The sequence below is a fragment of the Labeo rohita genome, chromosome 24, assembly GCF_022985175.1.
Source record: "Labeo rohita strain BAU-BD-2019 chromosome 24, IGBB_LRoh.1.0, whole genome shotgun sequence".
Taxonomy (NCBI): Eukaryota; Metazoa; Chordata; class Actinopteri; order Cypriniformes; family Cyprinidae; genus Labeo; species Labeo rohita.
The window spans coordinates 6,456,888-6,484,083 of NC_066892.1; the positions used below are offsets into that span (position 1 = coordinate 6,456,888).

Here is a 27,196-nt window from a genome sequence, read left to right on the forward strand (position 1 = left end):
CAAAATATGCCTTTGATGTAAAATATGAACTTGTGCCATGCTTGAAAACAAAGACATGATTTCCCCCTGTGATTTGCATGAAGAAATGATCTGCTCGGTGCCGCTGATCCACACTGTTAAGTGATTTTAATTTCACTCTTGTACCTAGCCAATGCTATAGTCCAGGGACTAGTGGGAGCGAATGGGGGAAGTGTGTGCGAGGATGCGTCGTGCCAGAAATGTTGATGTGACTGTGATTTATGTCGGACTCGTGCCAAGTACGTCCATCAGGGTGAAACTTCTCCGAGCAACCTCGCCCCGCGTGTGTCTGTGACTCTGTCACAACGCACGAATCAGATCTGGTAGGAAGGTGGATGTGCTATAAAGTGATCTGGCACGGGTGAAATCTTTGGCATGGGTTAAATGGGTCGTACCCTCTCTTTTGGCCCTGCGGAGGCACACATTGGACCGGTGCTGTCCTTTACAGTCTCCTGCAGTCTCTTGCGCTTGTTGCCCAGTCCAGATTAGGTTCTTCTGGCACGACTCGTGCTGGGCTTCTTCCTAAACCGTCTGGCATCTGCTCGCGAAGCAACCCTGAATGTGGCGATGTTAAGGCCATATTTGGCTCCTCATGAGACCAGAATGTGTTTTTGTCCACATTTAAAATCCATTTATGTGATGCTTTGAATAAAAACAGCATGCAAAAGTATTTATTTCTGAGAAATAACCATTAGTTGTTAAAAATTAAATCATTTACTAGACTATCTGCTCTCCACTAGTTGTTGTGACACGAACGTTGCTGGAATGTTATGGAAATGTTATGCATTAGCGTGGCCCCAGCTGCTTTTTTGCATGTCATTTCATCATTTGCCATCAGCGGCCTCTCCAGGCTTGTCTGATCATCTGCCCTGACGCAATGAGAGGCACTACAACAAATATTGTTTTGGAAATCTGCCTGTTTTGTCCTTTATTGTGGCTTATCTTTCACTTCTAGCTAGAGAAAAAGCATCTCAGAAGTTGAAATGCATTTTTCTACTTGCTAAAAGCTCTCATGTACATTATTTTTGGAGTCTAATAAGAGTCTAACAGTGTATTAGAGATATTAATGATCCATGGCAGTAAGATAAACATGACAGAAATGACTAAAAACATTTTTTTTTAAGAAAAAGATTTTAAATGCTATTCTTCGCAAATCAGAAACAGACTGCGTGCTCATTAAAACATGCATGGGTATCTGCGAAGACACAGAAACACTTATAAGTGTGATTCCACGCAAGCATGCACAATTTCATACAGATTTGTTTCATTTAGCGCAACTTGTATATTGTTCCTCCGGTGCCAAAACCCATCTGGCTGTAGTCGTTTTATTTTGATGTTCTCAATTTAACCCCAGTCTCTAGCAGCGCAAGGATCCTCGTGCTTTGGACAGCCTGCTGGACGGTTCGCCCTCAGGAATGGGCCTAAATGTCCTTGGTTTCAGCAGGCAGCTGTCCCCACTTAGGCCTTAATTTAATCTCCACTCTCCGACCCTCTGAGGCTCCTGTGAATGTTCTGGAAAACAGAATCTGGCAACCCGGACGCTCGCTCTCATTCAAACACAGCTCACAGCCACCAGGGTTGATGTTTATGATGAAGATATCTGGTTCGTTTGTTCGCTTACGTTGGATATTCTTGCCGGCCTCGCGCTAATGTTATGATATGTTTATCTTTGGTTTGTAATATCTACATTTTCCATAAACGCTGATAGAGGGACACTTGATTAGGATTACGTAACAATGCCATTGTCGTTGTTTTGCGTTTGTTCTTGCCTGCTCTGAAATGTTGGCCTGCTCTTATTTTCAGGCAATCTGAAGGCCCCATCTGGTCAGCCTGGTGGGGTTTGGATTAGTCATGGTCTGGACCCTGTGACCAACCGACAGCCTCGTGAGGGTCTGCGCAACCCACCCACAGACAGCCTGTAACAAGCTTCATCCAAAACGAGCACAAGCACACAAAGTCACAGGCAAAAGCACCATCGCTGTTCTGCCAAGACCTGAGACAGTGGGACTTCACACATATAAAATCAGTAAGTAATTGTTGATAATATGACATTTTCATCCAATGATATTCAAAATTCCCTCTTAAGATTTTATATACACTACAAAAAAAATGTGAAGTCAGAGCAACGATCTGTTTAAAAAATGCTTCCTTCATAGGAAGTGTACAAAGGTTTATATAACATCTCATCTACTAAGACATCTTCATCCATTTTGAATTTAAAGCCATTATAGATGTCCTATTAAAAACTATCAGCTCAAAAATGGCTAAAAACAACTGATTCTTCTTTCTTATTTTTAGTGACTCCCTCAGACAAAATTTTATTACATTTTATTAATTTAATTTTTACTAAATGCATTTATTAATAAAAAACATTACTTATAAATAAAATAAAAATAAATTATTAATTTTTTTTAAATTGAATATTTATTTTATTATTAATTTTATTTAATTTGCATTACATTTGTATTGCTTTCTTCAGACAGTTTTATTACATTTGATTCACTTATATTAAATGTTCATTTATTAATTTACAAAAATAAATACTCACTTAAAAATTAATTTATTAATAATTTTATTTAATTAAAACACTAATAACACTAATATTTAAATAATAATTTAATATTATTTTAATTAATTTGCAATTAATTTGTACTGATTCCTTCAGACAGTTTAATTTATTTAAAATGTATTATTTATTTATTTACTAAAACAAATGTTCACTTACAAATTAATTTAAATCAAATATTGATTTAATTTAATTAAAATAAAATGTTATTTAATTTGCATTCAATTTGTATTGATTCCTTCAGACACAATTTTATTACATTTTATTTATTTATAGGAAATATTTATTAAAAAAACACAAATGTTTACTTACACATTTTATTTAATTAAAATAACACTAATCTTTAAATATTATTATATATTAATTTTATTTAATTTGCAGTAAATTGGTATTAATTCCTTGAAACACAATTTTATTAGTTTATTAATTTATATTAAATGTATTATTTATTTACAAAAACAAATGTTCACTTACAAATTAATTAAAATAAAATATTTTATTTTAATTAAAATACACTTTATTTAATTTGCATTAAATTCGTATTGATTCCTTCAGACACAATTTTATTACATTTGATTTTATTAATTTATTTTATTTAAATAACATTTGATTTGATTTGCATTAAAGTTGTATTGATTCCTTCAGACACAATTTTATTACATTTTATTAATTCATTTTTTTATTAATTTAATTTAATTTTTATTAATTTATTTATAAAAACAAATGGTCACTTACAAATGAATTTAAATAAAATATTTATTGTATTTTATTAAAATAATACTAATATTTTAATATAAATTTTATTTAATTTGCATTAAGTTTGTATTGATCCTTCAGACACAAAGTTGTTACATTTTACTAATTTATTAAATGCATTATTTGTTAATTTACAAAAACAAATGCTCATTTACAAATTAATTTAAATAAAACATTTATTTAATTAAAACAACATCAATAATTAAAAATTTATTTTAATATTAATCTTATTTGCTCATTTTAATTGGTTTTAAACAACATAAAATGATATTTACAAATTAATTTAAATGCAAAAAGAGTTTTATTTTCACCTTCTAGTGATAAATATTTACAATACATTACATATCCGATGAGAAATAAGCATTGTAGTCACTAAATATTTGTTTGGTTATCTTTGTTTTTAAAGCATGACACATTTTCCTTAAGTGATACCTTCACGCTAAAACACAGCTATGTAAAACCTCTTGGAATAATCATTCTCAGTATTCTTTGTTCTAAACCTTTCTACAAACAATAACACTCTACATTCGTATCTTGTAGGCAGATCTTGGTGTGGAAGCCGGAGTAATTGTAACAGATGTTGAATGATTAAATTAGCAGTTGCAGGCTGCTCAAATATTCATGTCGCGTTGAGAACGTGTACCATTACGAAGAAACCCATCGAATACTACTTGATTATTCTACGCTTTTGTTTCCTTCACATAAGGCACAAATCTCCAAAAGAAGATATTCTAGGCAAAGATGTCTACTGGTTTGAGCGAGGGCACTCGTGTGGGAGGAAAAGATGCGTTAAACGTTAATACACCCATTTAAAACCTTTTCCAGTGCTGTACCGCTGTGATAACAGCATTTTATTCGGCTCTGAGGTTCATGAAAGTTTAAGAAACAGACTCTAAGTGATGTCATGGGAAGCATCACAATATGAAGTGAAAGGGGGAACTGCTTTTCTGCCCTGGAGCGAGACACTTCACACCCGTCTGCTCCAGATGTGCTCAGTGCCTGCCCCTGTCAGGATGTGTCAAATCCCGCTCGGAATGTGCAAAGTCTGCATGGAAATTCGCTCAAGGACTTGCCGAAACGGTAAATAAAATAAGAGTATAAGGCTTATATGTTTTTTTTTATCACTATTAGGAACTTACTTATCAGATCATTAGTTGAAACAATGACCCCAAAAACTATAACGCATGTTTAAAAATCAAAAACTACATAGATAAAGACACAAAATATTGTGAAACTCTGATTGTCAAACATTATTGGATCAACTACACCTGGTTGCTCTAATAGAACACCTGTGTAAACTTGAGAAGAACTGTCTTCATCTGCTTGAAAATAACCAAAACAGGCATTGAAAGAGCCTTCTTGTGCAACAGATTTTGATTTTAAATTTAAAAATGGCAAACAAGATAACAGTAAATATGTAAAACACTAAACAGTGCTTGTTTATGTGAAACTTTCAGGCTTTATAATTTATATTCTCAAATCTAAAAGTGACTGGGTTGCTTTGACAAAACATTCAAACAAACAGTGTTCTGCCAAACATGCATAATGCAGCCCAATCTGTGCCAGTCACCTACCTAGTTGTTTGTGAATAGTTTACTGGTCCATAGTGTGCACAGAATATTAATTCACACAGAGAAATGATCTAGTTTCCACCTTTTATCCTGGGGAAAAACTGCCGCACATTTTTATAGCTTAATTATGCGTGGTGGCATTCATTATTGAGGACGGAGGCATCAAGTTTATGTAGCTTTCAATGTATTTCAATTAGACCTCTAGTGACATCTAGCGGGTCAAAAACAGAACTGCAGTCAGGTCAAGTTTGTTTAACGTATTTATCACATACGTTTAACATGGGGGAGGTCTTAAAAAACAACACTTTACTAATAGATAAATACATAAAAATACAAAAAACATATATGGGGTTTGCACTTACGGCACGATTTGGTTAGTTACCCGGATGCGCGGCCAGGCGATACTCTGATGTAAACAACAGCATGGATTTCACGTTAAAAAACGCGTCGAAGCTGCTAAATCATATAGAGAAGCACTTAGTAAGCAGGAAAGAGCGCAAAATTTCTACAAACTAAAGTTAATAGGTTGTAAAGATACGTAGGAGCAGTATTAATTAGGATATTAGCCTAATATTTCACCTACCTGGCTGGAAATTATAAAAATAAACAATGCTGTCAAGTTTTTTTACACTGGAAATCCTGGTTCAGTTTGGCCAACCACAAACGTCTTTTGTTCCTCAGTTTTTTGCACTCTTCTCCTTTATTTGTTATAACTTTTGGCAGTCTATAATGTTTTTCCTGGTCCTACCGATTAGTACAGCCCAAAACATGACAATAATTGACCATTTTCAGCAGCAATAATCAGCAAAATATGCGAGTTTGGATTGGTTCTGTGGCATTAAAACACTCTATAACAACAATAAAAATAATAAAAATAGTGAATACTTCCACATGCACACCACGTATAAACAGAACGCTTAATATTTAAATTTGCACTTTAAAACGTTAGTGTATATATATATATGTCTGTGTGTGAGTGAGTGAGTATGTATGTATGTATAAATAATCACTTTTGTTTGTGGATAGTTTATTGTTTTGTTAGCACTTCTTGTCACACTGGTGATTTACAGGTTCAATGGCGGTATTGTGAAACGGCTCAAGCTTCCTTCTAACAGGTTAGGCAACAAATATCATGTTTCTGCACGCAAGCAGAGCCCAATTCCTCTTTCAGTCGTGCACATGTGAATATTTATCTGGTTTAAAGGAGAACGCGAGAACAGCGCGTTCACACGTCGGCATTGTGCTTGTTTTCCTTTCTCTTTATTTGCATACGCGTTCTGCCTTTTTCTACGGAGCCCCTTAAGGGACATGGTGGTGAAAAAAATCAGAGTGAGTGAAAAAAAATTCAGGGTGGGAGGAAAAATATTTTTCAGATTTTTTTGCGTTCTCTCGCAAAAACATTTGCGTTTCGCAAAACTTTGCGTTCCCTCGCAAAATTTTGCGTTCTCTCGCAAAGTTTTTTGCGTTCCCTCGCAAAACTTTTGCGTTCTCTCGCAAAGTTTTTTGCGTTCCCTCGCAAAACTTTTGCGTTCTCTCGCAAAACTTTGCGTTCCCTCGCAAAACTTTTTTGCGTTCCCTCGCAAAACTTTTGCGTTCTCTCGCAAAACTTTGCGTTCCTCGCAAAAAACTTTTTTGCGTTCCCTCGCAAAACTTTTGCGTTCTCTCGCAAAACTTTGCGTTCCCTCGCAAAACTTTTTTGCGTTCCCTCGCAAAACCAGTTGAGTTCGGACAAACACTATCTGTTTACTTTACAGCTTGTAGTGGTTCCTACATTGCACGTTCGCAATTGAGCGACTCATAGAGTTTGATTCTGAACTTGGACTCAAGTAGGCTATTATATAAATACATCAAGGCACGATTTTGGTACATTCTAAAATGTAAAACACTGTAGGACCAAGTTCAGTACACACCTTATATACCAGAATAGCTCAGTATATAAACGTAACCCGCTAAATTGCACGTTAAGCGTATCCCCCAGAAAGAAAAATTAACGGGATAATAGAGTATAAAAGGCCGAACTCGGTATAGAGTTTGTTATACATTTTAAATGTAAGAAAGCAGGTAAGCCCCGAATATGAACAGAAAGCTCTCCAATGTACCTTAGCTTAATATAAGAAGACAATGATATAAAAAGCCAACATTTTATGTTTTATTAAAAATAGGCAATTAATGAAGTAATCCATTAAACTAGTGGTTCTCAAACGTTCCAGTAGGTGGCGGCATGTCACTGTCTTAATGAGCAAGGCGTCCCGTCATTCATTCATTCATTCATTCATTCAATAACTAAGCAAATGGTTGTAGTTATGAATGGGTGATTAATCACGGACTCTCCGAATGGTTCAAAGCTGCAGATTAATTCAGAAACGAAACACCGCTGTTGCTTGGAGAGACGCCAGTTCTGTTGCGGATTTCGTTGGAACTATTATTATTTCGTTAAATATAACAAACATGTGTTTAAAATGTAGGCTACATTTAAAATGTCACTTAATATTACCCTTTTTGTTGAACTGCTATATAAAATAAATGTTGCATTTGCAGTCGTTTGGATATTGCATTCTCCTATTTTAAACATGAAAAACAATAACTCGCACAGGGTATTTTTCTGTATGGAAGACAGTTTTTTTATATATATATATATATATATATATATATATATATATATATATATTTTTTTTTTTTTTTTTTTTTTTTTTTTTTTTTTTACAGTTTTTATATTTCAGCTGTTTGATCGCGCTGGCGCCTCGCAGCCTGTTCATTATTGAAATAATACACAGAATCACCCAAACAGATACAAACTTACACTAGTCAGTTCAAATAGTCTGTATTAGTCTGTGTCGTACAGCGTGAGCACCGGTCCAATCCACTGCAGCACATTTTTGTTCACTATGATTTTTTCATGTCGATATTGGAACGTACAAAGCCCGGTTAATTTAATGGTTTAGCTGCAAATACATTGTGAATATGGAAACATTTGGATTTGTGCTGAAGGAGAGCCATACGTGAGCCCATACTTTCAGTTTCGCTTTAAATTATTTCTTTTAGTTTATTTATAGCTATAAGCTTATACCTATTATTATATACTGCATTATATTATATGTATTCATTAAAAATGAATAAGTTATAGTTTTTTGGTTTTAGTTTTTGGTCTGTTCTGAATACGGTTAAATTTAAAGGATTTGCTGTGAAGTGCAGGGAACTAATGGCCTAGGCTATGTGTGTTTATAATGTTGGTATTATAACACGCTGTAGGCCTGCTGGTAGTATTATTTCTGAATAAAATGGGACTAACAGGCTACGTGACTTGTTTGTTTTATTTTTCCTTTCAAAAACTTATAATTTTTTTAAACAAGCAGCAAACAAATTAACCATGGTTACTATACTTAAACCACTGTAACTACAAATACCGTCTTAATTCGTCCATTAGCTTCCATTAAGCGTTTTCTGTATCCTAAAGGTTTTCTGTGGGAAGAAAAGCAAGTTGCATTTATGACTGCTTTATTGAGAGTAATGCTATTAATATTAAAATTTTTATTAGTATGAATAGCATTTATTAATACCGAATTGGGCCTCCGCTGTCACTGTTTTAGTACATTAATCCACATTAAGCGTTTTAGGATTTTCCCAAATCGTGCCTTAAACTATAAGCAATTAAATGACTGTATTTCTATAATAGGCCACTTGAGTTCAAGTTCAGTATAAAACTTATATGAACCGCTCCGTTGTGAACATACTGAGCTGAGTAAACAGGAAGTGTTTGTCCGAACCCAACCGGTTTTGCGAGAGAACGCAAAAGTTTTGCGGGAACGCAAAAAAAACTTTGCGAGAGAACGCAAAAGTTTTGCGAGAGAACGCATAAAAAACTTTGCGAGAGAACGCAAAAGTTTTTGCGAGAGAACATAAAAAACTTTGCGAGAGAACGAAAACTTTGCGAGAGAACGCAAAGTTTTGCGAGGGAACGCAAAAAAATCTGAAAAATATTTTTCCTCCCACCCTGAATTTTTTTTTCACTCACTCTGATTTTTTTCACCACCATGTCCCTTAAGGGGTTCCGTATTTTTCCCTACATATGTGGCCTAAATAAGAAGTGGGTTTCTGTTTTTAGCTGAGGTTGATATAGCGATAAGAAACATTAAAGCAGGCGTGCTGAGGCAGGTGTTCAGTCTGGATATGCTCCGCTAACGCGCAGGTGAGTGTTGGTGATGGTGGTCAAAACTGCGGTTGATCACATGTCTTTATTTTCCTAACTTGATTAGAGTTTTGAATAGCATTTGCTGATCATAAGATGGTTTAAATCGATATAAGTTTCATCATAGGATAGTTTTCACCCGTTCATCTGTCGTGCAGAAAGTTTATTGGTAGTTTCACGAAATCGTTAGGCGTTAGTTTGTCTTTCATTTTTGTTACGCGCAACATGGATTGCTGTGGTTTCGTTATATATCGTTGTTTTTGTTTGTAATATATAGTGTTGTAGTTGGTAGACTTGTTTTGTTTATTGGGTTGCCTGGTCCTGTTCCTCGAGATTTACCTTCCAGCAATGTTCACGTTCAACACTAATGAAAAAAACACCTGAACTTGAGATAAATAAGATCTTCAGGAACACCTGATAATTACAGACAGGTGTGTTAACCGCTTTCCATGAACAGTACTACGCCCATCTTTTATATTGAAAGGGAAAGTAAAATTAACAATACATTTTTTAATTTTTAGCATCATTACTCCAGTCACATGATCCTTCAGAAATCATTCTAATATTCTGATGTGCTGCTCATAAAACATTTATTATTATTATGTTGAAAACAGCTGAGGTGTTTTTTTTTTTTTTTTTTTTCTGGCTGGATCTCTATTTATCAAAGAATCCTGAAAAAATGTACTCAGCTGTTTTTAAATATTAATAATAATATAATAACTGTTTCTTAAACAGCAAATCAGCATATTAAAATTATTTCTGAAAGTTCATGTGAGGACTGGAGTAATAAGGTTGAAAATTTAGCTTTGATCACAGGAATAAATTACATTTTAAAAAAATGAAATAGAAAGCAGTTATTGTAAATAGCAAAAATATTTCACAATACTATTGCTTTTCCTGTGTTCTGTGTGTTTGGTGAGCAGATAAGACTTATTTAAAAAACATTAAAATCTTAATGTTCAAAAACTTTTGACTGGTAGTGTATATATTATACAAACACACACACACTATGTTTTAGTTTTTTATTTTATTTATTTTTTTCTTTTCTTATAGTTGCCAAAAATATTCCATTTATAAAACTGGCTAAAACAAGGGTTTATTTATTTTAGTTTTTGATTATTTGTAGGCACAATCTAATTACTTTCACTTTTTGTAACTTTTTAACTAAATATTTAATACTCCTATATTATTCAGTTTTTTTTGTTGTTTTTTTTTAGTGCATATCTTGCTGAGTTAGTTCAGATATTTCAGGCATTCTCATTTACTACATAAATCTGCGACACTGTTAGATCAAATGACACCAAAATTGTAGTCACCTGGCGGAATGGATTAGGAAAATTTTGCATCACGCAGAGACAGACAGGTATTTACGAAAGTACTTTCATGTTTGTGTTGTGTTTTAGTCTTTAGCCCAGTTGTGCAATAGATAAATAAATAGCATGAATGAAAAAGCATACACATATACCATAAATACTAAACATGCTTGCTATTTTCATGTTCACTGTGTAAACCTTTCTGCGAATAAATATATTTGTCTCTTTTAGTGTTGATCTAGAGAAGATTAAGTCATATTGAGGTGTTTTGAATGACCACAACAATGTCCACCAGTAAATCAGCCGCCAGAAGAGCAATTCTACAGACCTCCAGGACCAGATGGAACAGGACAGATAGCTTTGACATTGTTCCTATTATCAATTCAGACACAAGTGAGTAAATGCATGTCTGTTAGATGTTCACTGAAGTAGGCTGTAGACTTTGATGTTTGAGATGTTCCAGGGAACTGGAAAATTTTATTATGATAGTCAGTGTTAGTTAATGTCGGCCAAATCGTAATTCCATGGATCATCCAGACTTCAGAAGTCTTGCTCACTTCATAGAATATGCAAAGCAGCACAGTCAACGCCCATGTATCCCTGAAGCTCTGTAATTTAATGGCTCATCCAGACCTCACAAATACATTTTGAACATTTAAGAAATAAGGTGAATGTTGTAATGACTGGCGGTGCTTTTTTTGAACAGCCAAGTGTGATGAAGACAACGTAGAGCGCTGGCTTACCACAATCTCCAAGTAAGCTGAATCTCACAAGTGTTTGTTCCTCTTTCATTGTGGCTTTATTTAGGAATAAAACATTCTCAAAGGTTTCAGCTGCTCTATTATGCCGTCTGTTATAATTTGCATTTCTTCCCAGATTATTTTCTTCAAAGCATTTCCGCTATGGGCACTAATATAATTTGACTTCCTTGTTTAGGGACGATACAAAACCAGAGGTTGTCCATGAGACGACAGGTAAGTTTACGTGTCCCATTTGCAAAAAAAAAGGCAAACTGGCTGCGTTTATTTGATTAAAAATACAGAAAAAACAGTAATATTGTGAAATATTATTGCAATTTAAAATAATGCTTTTCTATTTTAATATACTTTAAAATTGAATTTATTAATGTGATGCAAAGCTGAATTTTCAACATCATTTCTCCAGTCTTTAGTGTCACATGATCCTTCAGTAATCATTCTAATATGCTGATTTTTTTATCAGTTGTGCGGCTTAATAAGTTTTTGAAACCTGTGATATTTTTTTCAGGATTATTTGATTAATAAAAAATTAAAAAGAACAGCATTTATTTAAAATAGAAAGCTTTTCTCACAATACATACTACGATTCAAAAGTTTGGGGTCAGTTATTTTTTATTCCTTCTTTTTTTTTTTTAAAGAAATTAATGCTGTTATTCAGCAAAGATGTGTTAAATTGTTAAAAAGTGATGGCAAAAGATTTATATTTTGAAAAAATGCTGTTCTTTCTAACTTTATATAATCATCAAAGAATCCTAAAAAAAGTTTCAAAAAATATTTTGCAGCACAACTGTTGCCAACATTGATAATTCTAATAATAAATCAGCATATCAGAAGGATTTCTAAAGCATCACTTAGGACTGGAGCAATGATGCTGAAAATTCAGCTTTGTATCACAGGAATAAATTCTTTTTAAAAGTATATTAAAATAGAAACCGTTATTTTATATTGTAATAACATTTTGCAATACTACTGGGTTTTTGTGTGTTTTTGATCAAGTAAATTCAGCTTTGAGGAGCATAAGAGACTTTTTCTTTTTAAACATTACAAGTCTTACTGATCCCAGACATTTGAATGGCAGTGTACAGTTTATTTCAATCCAGACTGTTTGATAAATGTGACCAGCTCAACGAATATGCCAACCCTGGAGCTCTGTGTAAACATTGTCACTCAATTAGTCATTTCTCTGTGATGGAGGACAGTGTTCTTGTTTAAACCATTATAATAGGGTTAGCAGATCAGCTGACCTACTGACCCGAGGCCATGACTTATTGCCTCTGAGTTTCACACTTTTAAATATTGTATTGTAAAACAAACTGCTTTGCTTTCAGTAAAGCCCATAAGAAGAAACCAGAGTGGAGAAGATGATCTGGCACTGGGAGTGGAAGGTAAACATTGCCCGTTTTGTATTGCTCAGTTTTAATTAAATGCTCATTTAGGACATATGATCAGTATGAATTAATGACAGCAGTTGGCATTAAGGTTTAAATGATTCTTTATTAAAATATTGAACATACAGTGGCTTAAGAAATATGTGTTTTGGAATACATTGAAGCATTCAGCCTGTGTGAACCCTGGATTTTAAACATGGCAAACCTCTCCATACCTTCTAACACAAACACTGGCAGAAACTGAGACAGTCCAGTCCCCGCTGTCTCATGCTTCAGGGGACACCAGTCTGAGATGCGTCATGGCACATTTGTGGAAATATCACCTGCTACTGCAAGGTTTCCAGTTACAAGAAAAGATAAGGAGTAGATAAAGCAGAAAAATACATGCATCTTAGCCTAACAAGATTTACCCAAGTACGACATGTTCTTAAACCAACATCCACGTAGGTCCGGGAAGAAAACCAACCAACCAGATCAACTAATGCAATCAGATTTTAGTGTTAGCATTTATAATGATATTGTCAACGTATAATTTGCAAAAAAAGATTCTAAGATAAAATAAATAATGCACAAAAACCTGAGATTTACTTGAGTATTATTTTTGTTTTAGTTTAGACAACTTTCGGCTTTCAGGAACTCAAGTAATTCATATAAATGCAGCTTTCCTATACTTTTATTTTTAAGAGACCTGATTGTCACATTCAATAACTTATTTTCGTGACATCAGGATTAGTGTGTTTAGTTAACTGAAAAATAAAAACATGAAGTACTTTCCTCCTGATGACATGTATAGAGAAAATAAGTTGGTATGTAATACTGAACAATTTAAAATCACATATACAGTTGAAGTCAAACGTTTACATACACCTCACAGAATCTGCAAAATGTTAATTATTTGACCAAAATAAGAGGGATCATACAAAATGCATGTTGTTTTTTTTATTTCGTACTGACCAGAATAAGATATTTTACATGAAAGACATTTACATATAGTCCACAAGAGAAAATAATAGTTAAATATTCAAAAATTACCCTGTTTGAAAGTTTACATATGCTTTATTCTTAATACTGTGTTGTTACCTGAATGATCCACAGCTGTTTTTTTTTTTTTTTGTTTCGTGATGAAATCCATCTTTTCATACTCAGGACAACTGAGGGACTCATATGCAACTATTACAGAAGGTTCAAGCGCTCACTGATGCTCCAGAAGGAAAAAAAAAAATATGCATTCAGAGCCAGGGGGTAAACTTAACTTATTGTGTCTTCTGGGAAAAATGCAAGTATCTTCTGTAGCTTTTTAAGGGCAGTACTAAATAATAATAAAAAAAGATATTTAGACAAAATAAGAAAAGTCTTCAACTTCAAAAGTCCCCCCCCTCCAGGCTCTTAACGCATTGTTTTTTTCCTTCTGGATCATCACTGAATGTTTGAACCTTCTGTAATAGTTGCATATGAGTCTCTCAGTTGTCCTCAGTGTGAAAAGATGCATCTCAAAATCATACAGTCATTGTTGGAAAGGGTTAAAATACAAAAAAATACTGAAAAACCAAATAATTTTTCTGTTGAGGACAAACAAGGGACTAAACATTAAAAAACACTGCTGTGGAACATTCCGTTAACAACACAGTATTAAGAATCAAGCCTAAACTTCTAAACAAGGTCATTTTTTAAAAACTATTATTTTCTCTTGTGGACTATATGTAACTTCTTTTATGTGAAATATCTTATTCAGGTCAGTACTACAAAAAAAATAAAATGCATTTTGTATGATCCCTCTTGTTTCAGTCAAATAATTAACATTTTGCAGTTTCTGCAAGGTGTATGAAAACTTTTGTCCTCATCTGTAAGTAGAATAATACAACAACAACAAAAAAGGCATCAACTGTCAACTCTTATACAATTTGATATACATGCAAGTACATGTCATACCAGGCTAAATAATCCCGTGCACACTCCTTCTGACAACTGCGGCGTTAGGAAAATTTGAAGATGTTTACCTTGAGCTGACCTTTCACTTCAGGCACCAAGGGCTGTGTTACAGAAACTTCAATGAAATCGCAAGTTAAGCTCTGACATGTTCTAACATACCGTAAATTGCAACAGATAAGATACTAGAGGTATGATGTTTAGATGTAAGTATGAAAGTATGTTTCCAAACAAGTTCAAAATCTTTATTGTCGACTCACTAGGAAATCTGTTAAAAAATGTCAAAAAGTATTCAGACATTTACAGTGCAATCTAGTGTAGCTTCCTCATTAACAAGTTTAAGAAAAAATGCAGAATAATACTACAAAAATTCAAATGATACAGTAGCATACAATCAGCTGCATCCCAATATGCTTGCTTGCCAGATATTCTTATCTGTTAACATTTCTGAAAGATCATATTCACGTCGACCACCTATAATTGTTTTCTTTCTCTTTAGTGTGCTGTTTTTCTTCAATGTTCTGCCTGTCTTCTGTCCTGGGTTCTTTTTCTTTCAAGGTCACTTTGTAGTGAGCGTCTTGACTCTTGTCTGTTTGACTCTTCTAAAGAAAAGTTGCGTACCTCCTGTGAATCAGTCATTCATGTCAGTTGCGTTGCCAGACACTCCCCTTCTAGTGAATGAGGTGCTTTGGTTTGGTAACACGGCTGCTATGGAAGGAACAGGACGGAATGGATTGTTGCTCCTCGGAATCCGCCAAGATTAAACAAAGATGCTGGTTTAGGAAAATATGCTGGGCGCTTTGGATCAGGGTCCACTTTTGAGAAGGCATCAGCATGCTCCTGACAACATGCCAAAGTCTGTTTATGAGAAGACATCAGGACATCAAAACAACAATGAAGAATATTGACCTAATATAGCTTCTGTACTGCTGTCTGGAGGTGTTTAATTGAAAACACAGATGTTTTCCATCTTTATAAGACCTCCTCTGTGCTTTTTTTGTGTCTGATACAGCATCTTTATATGGGAGACGCTCTCTCAAGACTGTACGAGAACTTCTGAGGTAAGAACGGATTTAATATCGAATGCAGCGCTTTCATTTATAACATGAATGACTTTGACTTTTCATCTGGATATAGCCAAAATGACAATGGATGATAATTATTTGCATGTATTTGCTGATATGAAAATGTTATATACTATTTTTGTCTAACTAAAACAAAACTAAAAGCAACTGTTAAAATTGTAGCATGTGAAAAACGGATATTCATTTTGAGATTTGCTAAAGATTATTTTTAACAGTTGTTAAATGTTTTAATATTAACTTTAATTGAATTTTAGATGGCAGCAAAATTGAAAAACTAACCATGTACAATTGAACATCCAAAATAATCAATATAAGAATTTTTTTAAAAAAGGATCAGATGAAAAGTATATTAGAATTTATAAAGAATATATAACTTTTTGCAATTTTTGTAACCGCTATCCACTGTTCTTTTGCTGTATGCATATCTGTCACATCAAAGCGTTTGAAGTGACCTGAAGAGGTACATTTGTTATATGAATATGTACTATGCATGTGAATGTATATACTATATATCAAAGTGCTGTGTAAGTGTGTATATGTGCGTGATGTAGGCTGATGTAGGCTTGTTCAGGCACCTGCCAGAAACATTTCCCATGCAAATGCTGATTTGTTGACATGCCACCGCATGGGCTGCTGGGCTGGTTTGCATGAGGTGGAATGTCACTGATGGGGCGATGAAGTAAGAGAAGAGCGATTCTGACCGGAAATGAGTGAAACGGGGGAAAATCTGACGGAGATTGTGTAGAAAAGGAAGGTCGGCATTGTTTGGTTTCTCTTCACTGATCTTTGCTGGTGTCATCCACGCACAGGTCATCTCACGATCCTCCTGCTCTGACCAGGTGGAACAGTTTTGCATCGAATGTCTCAATACCGTCTGACGTCAGGTCTGGTTCTTCCAAAAACCTTCCCACTTGTCAATCGCTTTGATTTCATGATGTTCCTCCTAATGTTGTTTTTTGTTTTGCAGTGTAATGGATGTGTTGAACATACTGCAGGATGACCCTGAAGAACTGTTGCTGGATTTGGGTTTTGGGACTGAGGAGCCCGATATTACAGGGAGAATCCCAGCCCGATTCCTCAATTACCAGTCCTGCGCTCGTGGCATCAGCTTTCAGCTCTTTCTGGAAGCTCAGCAGAACCGAATGGATGTTGAAAACACAGATGTCAGAAGTGAGCAAGTTTCTTCAAGTTCACACAATGAGTCATTTTGTTTCCAACTCATTTGACTTTCTGACTTCCGTGGAATTCAAAATGTGAATTTCAGAAGAATATTCTTGGCACTGATTCAGTATAACGAATGTGAAAGAGGACTGGAGCTGTCAAACTCCAAAAAAACCCCATAAAAAATGTGCGCCATGTTCAAAGTCTTTTTAAGTCATACAACAGTTTTGGCCTAAGAAGACTTGAAAAATAGTGCACAAGACATATGGACCACATTTTTAATGATGCTTTCATAATGCCATTACTTCATTAAAATATCTCCTTTTGCTTTCCATGGAAGAAGTAAAGCATTCATCATTTTTGAGGGGGGATTACCCTATTAAATATCTTTTCTCTATAGCCACATTTTTGGCATTGGAATATTGGTTTCATTCCTTGCCGATCCGGACCAGCCAGTACGGATATGGTTTTATTGTTTCAGATCTCATAATCAAATGCGTTAGTCATTGCCTTGGTAACACAAGTGTTTACATATGATATGAGATGTAAATAGCAACTGTGTTATAGAGGATAATGACAGCAGAAAAGCCGTTTATGATTTTGTAGACTTTAAGGATGTGTTTTTTAATATTGATAGCTAGTGGTTGAAGCAGGAATTGCAGTCTAAATTCAAAATATTAGTTGTTTCTCTCACCCCCTCCTCCTCAGACTCAACGCTCCCATGAGTTGCCAGATTAGGACATGCAAGAGGAATGAATGCAATTACATGACAATGAAAGATGACAAGCCTTACACTGCAAGTTGTTGAGTTGATATATCTGTGTTTTTATATGCCTTTGGTTTAAAAGGTTTTTAGATGGATGCTGAGGCTTCTTATGTTGGGTAGAATTTCAACCCAGAGTAACATTAGGCTATTGGGTTAACTGGCAGTGGGTGGAATCACAAAGATCAAAACAAAAACATACAGCTGAGGTCAAAAGTTTACATCAGAATCTGCAAAATGTTAATTATTTTACCAAAATAAGAGCGATCATACTGAATGTGTGTTGTTTTTTTATTTATTTTATTTATTTTTATTTATTTTCCTGAAGAACAGCGGGCAGTTTAACGGTTCAGGACAAAAAAAAGGGACTCATGAATAACTATTTAAGGTTATTTAGATGTTTTTTTTAAGAACTCTTTAAGAACACTAAAAGCTTCTTTGGGGACCCAAAAATGGTTCCTCTATGGCAGGGGTGCCCAAACTCAGTCCTGGAGGGTCACTGTCCTGCATAGTTTAGCTCCAGCCCCAATTAGACACACCTAAACCAACTAATCAAGCTCTTACTAGGCATACTAGGAACTTTCCGGCAAGTGTGTTGAGGCAAGTTGGAGCTAAACTCTGCAGGACACCAGCCTTCCAGGACTGAGTTTGGCCACCCCTGTTCTATGGCATTACTGCAAAATCCCCCATTCTTATTTTTTAAAGTGCATATTTTCAGAAGTTGAATGTGTGAAACAGGAAAAATAGAAGTTGACATTCATTTCCTGTACAGCTGCAGTGTGTTGAAAGTCTGATAAGCAGCATTTTACGCAAGAGTCTTGAAACTCTCTATCTCTTTTCCTCCCGGTGTTCAGATCGGTTTAGGCAACTTGAGGTTCTTCAGCAGGTCACCACAACGTTCTCCTCTCTGGTCGGTGCAAGTAATCTGGATGCGGACCCCACCTCCTGGACGTCTGCAGAGGCAAAGGACAAAAGAAGACGCATGGCCATGATTCTGCGTAGAGCCTCTAAGAAGAGCCTTAGCCAAGCCAAAACGTTACAGAACCAGCACATGCCCTCTTCTGTGACATCCCCAGCCCCATCCAGCCTAGAATCTTCTGGGATGCCAATAGCAGATAAAAAGATCCCTTCCAAATGCACAAGGATGTCAGACAACTTTCTCTTCCCACTAGAAGAGGAGCACAGTGTTAATTCAGAGGCAGCTGAGCTGGTTCTAAACAGCCCGTTGGCAAGAGGAACATCAAACCCTGTTAAGCTCAATTCTGTCCCGTTTTCAACTGAGGAGAGTATGCAACGGCCTGTTCAATCTTTCGAGCTTGAAGAGGTGAAGTATTTTTGATCTGCAGTGACATCCTCTGTATGCACTTCCACACTGTATGCTTTCTAAAGCTGTTGACCTGTTTTTCAGATCCAGAGTTTTGATGAAGGAAGCGTTCCTGGGAGCTGTAATGGTCCAGTGGATCCTGGAGGTGCTAACAACCTAGCTAGCTAGCAAATGCCTTATTAACTACCCCTAGCATTGTACAGGCTAACACCTGTACTTCAGAAAAAGATTCAATTTAAAATGCAATATTGTTCCTTTTGCTTCCTGAAAAGCAAACATTTTTAAAAGCCACTGTGTGGATTCAAATAATTTACTTAGAACAATTTCCATCTCTGATATTATGCAAATGACTCTTGCGATTGTCCAGTCATTTTCATATGTGCAGCAGGTTATATGCTGTATAGCTGAGGTAATGTCCACCTGACCACAGTGCTGTGGAAAAATGGTCTTGTTTGTTTAGTCTGATCAAAAGGCTTAAGTGTTTTTCTGAACACTTGTGGTATGTGGCCACATGCTAATCTTGATCTTTGTTCCGTGTAGGTGAACGAATGGGGTCTTACGTGATGAGAACAAACAGTTGTCAGTCAGACAGCAGCGGCTTTCTAGAGGAGCCGTTCATACCTGCGCTGTCCCAGCAAAACAACCCTGGACCCGAGCTCATGAAGGTAAGACGTGTTTCAGTTCTTTCTTTACTTACATACTGCAGACACTTTGAGTACCTATATTAATAGTGCTATAGATTGTATGTGCTATTTTGTTACTTTTTATTGTGATGGAGAAATTAAAAAATACAGTGTTTTAAAAAATAATTAAAATAACCACCGTTTAAAAGTTTGGGATCAGTAAGATTTATGATTTTTTTTTTTTTTTTAAATAAAAGCTGTTCTTTTAAACTTTCTATTCCTTAAAGTATCCTGGAGAAAAATTATGACGGTTCCAAAGAAATAATAAGCAGCACAACGGTTTTAACTTTAAGAACCAAATTAGCATATTAAAATGGATCATGTGACACTGAAGACGGTTACAGCTGCTGAAAACTCAGCTTTGCATTACAGAAAAAATTACATTTTACAATATGTTAAAATAGAAAGCAGTTATTATAAATTGTAATAATATTTCATAATATTTTACTGTTTTTACTGTATTTTTGGACAAATAAATGCAGCCTTGAAGAGATTTCTGTTAAAAACATTTAAAAAAAAAAACTCTTCCCCAAATAAGTTATTTCCCCAAATACACTCACAATTGTTGCTTTTTTTCTCTCAGAAATACTTGATATAAATTCACAGTTGCGAGAAATAAAATCTGAATTGCGAGATTTAAACTCACAATATTGGCTTTTTTCTAAGAATTGCATGATAAAAATTTGCAATTGCGAGAAAAAAGTCAGAATTATGAAATATAAACATTTGTGAGTAAATAAAGTCTGAATTGCGAGATATGAACTTGCAATTGTGAGAAATAAAGTCAGAATCACGAGATATGAACTCACAATTGCGAGAAATAAAGTCAGAATTGCAAGATTTAAACTCGCATTTGTGAGAAATAGTCAAAATTGCGAGATAAATTCACAATTGTGGCTTTTTCTCAGAATTACGTGATATAAACTTGCATTTGCAAGAAATAAATTGAGAATTGCGAGATATAAATTCACAATTGTGGCTTTTTTCTTAGAATTGCGTGATATTAACTCACAATTGCGAAAAATAAAGTCAGAATTGTGAGATATAAACTCTAAAGTATATCTGAAGTATATATAACTTTTTTTCTCTAAATTGTGAGATATAAACTTGCAGTTGTGACTTATAAAGTTCAGATCTGTGGGGAAAAAGAAGACTGATATGTTCTTAGAATTGCGAGTTTATATCACAATTCTGACTAAGTTGTGTGGAACTAATATATTTGGTTACATTGATCTGTAAATGCAAATACATTTTGTTTTTTGTATATGCATCATGGCAGTGCTTCAATATTATTTGAAGTACTTTGGTAAATATCACTGTACTTTTAAAATGGTATGAACCTTTTTTGTAAAGGAAGACATCCATACTTCTAAAAAGTCACAACGTAACATGACTGGCTAATCAGTATTGGCTCAAACAGTGTTCAGTTTGAGATCTGTTTGTTTAAATAATACAGACAAACTGAGTTTTGGGGAAACCTGTTTAGATACAATATCTGTAGCCATTAAAGCCATTATCTTTACATTCAGTTACATTCAGTGTTTTTAGTGGAGCAGACATTAAGCAATGTGTTTACATTAATATTTACCACATGCTTGGGTGTGTTTATAAATATTTGTCTGATTTCCTGTGCTGTTTCTGCTTTTTGCAGATGCTGAATGCAATATCACAAGATAGCACAGAGGATCAACAGAAGAGACCAGAACAGCGAGAAATGGAGGATCCCTCTACAGATAAACAGAACTGTGAAACCGAGTCGAATCAAAAACCCTCGCCTACGACACACTCTAGCAAAACTGTTTTGGGAACAGCAGACTCTGAAAGTGTGTTTGACTCAGGAGAGTTGAGGAATATAAGTGAAAAAGAAAAGTCTTCGTCACCAGACATGAGTAAAGTTAACAATAATGGTGTTTACACTCTAGCATACTTTGTTCAAATGGATCCCGTCGGTTATCAGACTGAAATTCACAACCGACTGCAAGGATCAGGAAGTCTAGACCGACGTGTTTATAGGGAAGGCGTGTCCCTGTTTGAGGAATTAAAATCTGCTGAGATAAACTCTCACTTGAATTCTACTGATCTGAAGACAGATGTTGTGGAAGTGCAGGTGAATGCCTTTACAAATAATCTTGATGTGGGCAAAAAAGATCCAGCTTTGGATCTGAAGCAGGAATCTCCAGCTTCTACCCAGGGCAAAACGGTGACCTCCGACGTTGCCGTTGGACACAATTCCCCCACAGCGCTCAAACTCAGAAGAGAGTCTTTCTCCAGAAGGTCCTGGTCTGATGTAATCACGGATAATGACTCAGGAACAGCACAAACACCCACCACACAGACACCGTTCACATCTGTGGACACATCTCCACCTCACTGGAACTCTGTGGAACGTTCTGGAGATCTTGGACGTTTGCGTTCAATATCTCTAGACACGGGATTGTCATATGAGGAGGAGGATCACAGACTGCAGGGTGCATTGTGGGCAGGAGCACAGCGATGCTTTTACTGTGGATCCCAGATCAGCTATGACAATGGCTGGGCAAAACCTCAACCTGACCTGTCCTCCAGTCTGCCTGTAAGTAGTTGCTCTACAAATAATCATTAACTATGATGGACTGGGGAGTGAAATTTCAGTCATGCTGTATATTGTACATCCAAAATGGTTAGGGATGCATGATGTATCCAGCTTATTCTTCAACGCGGAGGTTAGCTTATGGACGAGACTTCCAGTTCATTAGCCGCTATAAGGCAATAACGAAGAATAACAATGTGCAGTAAACGGTAAAACTGTTTGCAAACCAGTTTGTTCATAATTAAGATAATACATTAAGAGGCACAATATGTAAGTCTTCACCGCTAGAGGGCGCATGTTTAAAACAAACATGAAACAAAGGCGTAGTTTGATGACGCTGTGATTGAGTGTGGAATCATAGGAGTTGTTATCTTCATCCTCACAGCGGATGCAATCCGACAGAAATCATGTTCATTGATAAGCTAATATATTAAAGACTTATTAAGGTCACTGTAGTATGCAGCAGGGTGGGGCTGAAAGTCGTAGAAGCGAAACGAAGATGCTGGAGTGATCGCTAATGAGAGACGAGCGCGATGCACTTTTATTATGCCATAGTTGACCGCTTCTGCTTCTTCCGGTCATACGTATGTAGGAAAAAGCAACTCTGTTTTATCCTAATAGATACATTTGAGTGTGTTAAAGTGTTGTTATATTACTACTCTGTGCGTTTGTCACCACCTGTCTAATAAAATGCATAATGTATTAAAGCATCTTTGGGGTATTATGTTTTCTACAAAATAAAACGGGAAAAATCAAGGGTGTTTGACGTCATTGGCAGGCGACGCAATGACACGGTCCGTTACACTAGTTAAAATAACTTATTTCTCTAGATTTAAACATTCTTTGAAACATTTGGGATAATGTAAGTACACAAGTTAAAACATATATAACAGTGTTCTAGTGGTTTTTAAATATTTTAATAAAAAAAATTATATTTTGTGCCTTTAAAATAACATGGTAAAACACACCAATTTGCAATATCAAGCAGCAAAACAAGCTGTTTTGTACAGCTAAAAATAGCTGGATGCGAATGAGACCGGAAAATTTACTAATGCCGCTCTTACAGGAAAAATATGATTGATATTATATATTTTTTTTTATTTTAACTTACCATATTAATATTGGTCAGTATTGTATATTTAATTGCACATTTTTCCCTACTTTTAAATTTAGACTGCGTGATTTAATGCTCACTTAAATAACATTTTAAAACGCTAATAATTTAATAACATTGTCAAATGTTATCTGTAGGAAATCTCAAGAGGAATATACAGTGTTTTTATTTTATTACTAATTATTACAATTTTATAAATAGTATACATTTTAATCTTGGTCATTTATTGGTTATTGGCCATAACATTTGCTGTAAATCATTGTCTTTTCACTATTTCATCAATTTTGTTGTTAGTGTGTATAAATCATCCATCAATAGGTTTCATTTACGTAAATCATTCTTTGTAAATAACTTATTTTTTAAAACGTAAAATGTTGCGTACAGCTCAATGCATAGGCAGCTTAAGAATTTCTTGTAAATATTTTTATGCAATGATAATTTCCACAGAAATTGTTCTGCTGTTGCCATTGAGGCCTGTTGTTTTTATCTTTTGGTTTATGATGAAAAAACAATGGTTCCACCAAGCTCATCGTGGCGTATGTGGGAGGAGCTCCTCATTTGAAGCAAGGATTTCCAAGTGTTCTTTACCACTAGTAGATATTTCCTCTGATTTTAAGAACAAACTAAGATTAAACATTTCTATTCTAGGAAAAACTCCTCTGCCTCTTAAACATCTGAGATTAAAAGCTGTGTGCACTGCTTATGTTTAATGAGGCTCATTTGAATTTGTATAGTTCATTTGCATGTGTAATGGAAAACAGTAGAGAACACTGACCACTTCAGAATCTTCAGAACACACGCACTAAAATCCCCTTCAACTCACATGCTCGCTTACAAACACTCAACCGAAGCTCCCTGCATTTGGAGGTCAGGGGTCACAAACTGCAAAATTCTGTAAAATCCAGCTAAAACCCCCTGCTTCAAGCTAGTTTTATTTAAATATAATTGAGATATATTACTATTTTGAAATTAACTATAACAACCCAGGTTTTTGAGCTGGATCAGGTAGCGGGACTGACGTCATGTTTTAACCAGCCTCTAGCAATAAACCAACTGTTATCCATCTTATTTTTCTCATAAGAATGGGCACAGCCATTTGTCAATTTGATGGGTCAAGCTTCCAGTCTCATCCGCATCCAGTTATGTTTAGCTGTACAAAACAGCTCGTTTTGGTGCTTGATATTACAAATTAGTGTCTCTTACCAAATTATTTTAATGTATTATCTTTATTATGTTTTACGGTGTTTTAGTGCCACGTTAAAAAATAAATAAATTTAAAGATTAGTAAATAGATTAATAAAGTCCCTAATATTTAGAGAATAAAGTTGAAATTACGTGGAAATTTGCAAGAATAAAGTCCAGATATTATGAGAATAATGTCTAAATACTACAGGAATAAATGTTTCGAGAATAAAGTTGAAATTACAAGAATGTCGAAATGTTTCGAGAATAAAATCTAAATTACAAGAATGTCTAAATGTTTCGAGAATAAAGTCAAAATTATGAGAATGTCTAAATGTTTTGAGAAAAAAAAACAAAATGTTTCAAGAATAAAGTTGAAATGTTTAGAGAATAAAGTCAAAATCTTTTGAGAATAACGTTGAAATATTTCGAGAATAAAGTCAAAATGTTTTGTGAATAAAGTCCAAATGACGAGAATAATGTTAAAATGTTTCGAGAATAATGTCAAAATGTTTTGAGAATAAAGTTGAAATTTTGAGAATTAAATCATAGCTATTACAGTGTTCTGTCAGTTTTATATTGAAATACAATGTGTCTTGCAATAATGTGTTTTTCATACTGTGGTGGGACAGATCTTTGTATTCATGTGAATCAGTCATCTTTTCAATTACAATGAGACATTTGTTTAATTAAATTATACTGTTTTCTTTGTGAAAATTCCACCACCACTCTGCAAAAACATCTGTGGTGTCCAATCTTTTATTCCTCATGTGTTTAAGTAAAAACAACCATAAAATGTTCCAAAGTGGGATGTGACTCCAACTCGTTAACATAAGTTATACTGTTATCTTTTCTGAGGTATATAAGTGACTGTTCACAAGCTTGGAATGACTGAAAATAATATTTAATGTCTTCCATTCATTATTTGTAGCGTGCCAGCCACCCAGTAATTGTATTAATTCTGTGTTTTGCTGCTTTTAATATAACAATCCAGCTTTCTATTTCTGTCAGTTTTATCACAAAATACAAATTATAAATGTGTTTTTCCTCTTTATTTCAAGTTTATAGCATGATATAAACGTGAAGAAACATCAGAAGGTATGAAAAAAACGCTATAGCCTAATTTAATGAAACAAATGTCTCACTGTAATCGGAAAGACAAGTGATTTACATACCGATCTGTCACGCCACATTAAAGAGCATGAAAATTGTCTAAATATTTTGACTTTATTCTCTAAGATTTTCTCGAAAGATTTTTTGTATTTTTAACATGGCACTAAAACACTGTCGTAATTATGAACACACCGGTTTGTAGGTCAAACAGTTTTACAGTTTACTGCATGTTATTATTCTTCTCATTATTTCCCTATAGCAGCTAAGCAGAATAAGGTGGATGCATCAAAAACCAACTTAACTAGTTTTAAAGACCTTTTTTTCCCAGAAGGAAACAGACAAGAGCAGAAAAATATCCTGTCTCTTTCTTCCAGTATTCTCTAGATGAGCTTGAAGAAATGGTGAAATGTTTGAGGAAGTTCCGGGCAGTTCTGACAGAAATTGAAGTAAGACTAGAAGAAGAACAAGCATCCGTGATTGGCTCTCTGTCAGATTCTCACAGGTGATAACGAATACCGTCATAACGGATATCTGATTCATTAATAGTGCTTCTCAGTGGCATGTATTTTGAAGTTGATTTTGTGTCTTAGGGAGGAAGTAGAAGATGTTTTGAGGCTTCGAGAAGCTGTCAAACATGAAGCCGGGACGCTTGAACAGCAGCTGTCTGATCTGGTACATCACTATGATGACAGCATAAAAATGGTATTTAATCTACCCATGTACTAAACTGTAAATATGGGTCAGAAACTAGGGTTTGGGACAAAAATGCCACAGAAAGTACTCCAAATATTTCAATATGGGGTAAACTTTCAAGCATGAATTTGAACCCAACCCTTTAGTATTAAATGGATCACTGAACAGCATTGTTTTATCCCTGTATTATGTTTATAGAAGCTGAATCGGCTCATGGACGAACAGTCTCAGCTGTGCACTCAACTGCGAATTACACCCTCTGATACGCCCCATTCAGAACCAACCTCAACCAGGAGTGTGGCGATTCAGTGCTGCCTACCGCCCTTCACGTCCAGTCAACAGCGGTGTGCCCATCATCACTGCAGCTGTCTTGGGGCATGTCAAGATCCTCACCGGTTCCCCTGTCAAACCCAATGGGAGGCCAATTGTAAACCAGACAGGCTGGACTTTGTAGCTTTTATTAAAAGTGTAAGAAACACCTTATATCCTCATCATCAGAAAAAATGGATCTGATAATGATAATGTCCAAACGTGTTGTTAACAATGCAATTTTATCTTTCAGTTGAAAAATTCATTACAACATTCAATCAACAATAATTCGTTGGAATAAGGTTTGTTTTCTTCATCAGTTATTTGAAGTTTACCATATAAAATAGTTTGTTGATAAAAGTTTATATGTCGCTATTATGACTTTTTCTCAGAATTTTGAGTTTACAGCTTGGAATTGTTTTTTTTTCTACCACAGTGATTGTGGTGATTGTGACTTTGTATCTTGCAATTCTGACTTTTTTCTCAAAATTGCAAAACAGAATTGTAAGATATAAACTTTATAGGCTCTAAATGGAATTTATTTGACTTGAATGCAGACAACAAATCAAATTAATAATTTTGGTCTTTCCTTTCTTGTAGTGATGCAGCTATGCACCAATGAAGACCTGTCATCTTGTCTGCTTTTTTGGAAGTCACTAAAGTGAATTGCTGACTTTTGAGCACAGAACTAATAAAGAACTATGTATATAAACCATTA

The 27,196-nt window shown here is 35.0% G+C and overlaps 1 protein-coding gene across 5 annotated transcripts; it reads left to right on the forward strand.

Annotated features, from left to right (window-relative positions):
* The first annotated feature begins 5,955 nt into the window (after nt 1-5,955).
* itprid1 (ITPR interacting domain containing 1) lies at nt 5,956-27,196 on the forward strand. Of its 5 annotated transcripts, none has more exons than XM_051098595.1 (17): nt 5,956-6,026; nt 10,642-10,803; nt 11,117-11,165; nt 11,347-11,384; nt 12,497-12,553; nt 15,495-15,543; nt 16,377-16,451; nt 16,535-16,737; nt 18,346-18,815; nt 18,900-18,960; nt 19,356-19,480; nt 21,150-22,070; nt 25,851-25,978; nt 26,067-26,178; nt 26,368-26,637; nt 26,732-26,780; nt 27,079-27,196. In XM_051098595.1, exons 2-16 carry the CDS (start codon nt 10,683-10,685, stop codon nt 26,777-26,779), a joined length of 2,727 nt encoding a protein of 908 aa, XP_050954552.1. In that variant the 5' UTR covers nt 5,956-6,026; nt 10,642-10,682; the 3' UTR covers nt 26,780; nt 27,079-27,196. The 5 variants fall into 5 exon arrangements, with proteins under 5 accessions (XP_050954552.1, XP_050954550.1, XP_050954553.1 ...); XM_051098593.1 differs by lacking the exon at nt 5,956-6,026 and adding an exon at nt 8,962-9,097; XM_051098596.1 differs by lacking the exon at nt 5,956-6,026 and adding an exon at nt 8,962-9,097 and having other exon boundaries at nt 26,067-26,148.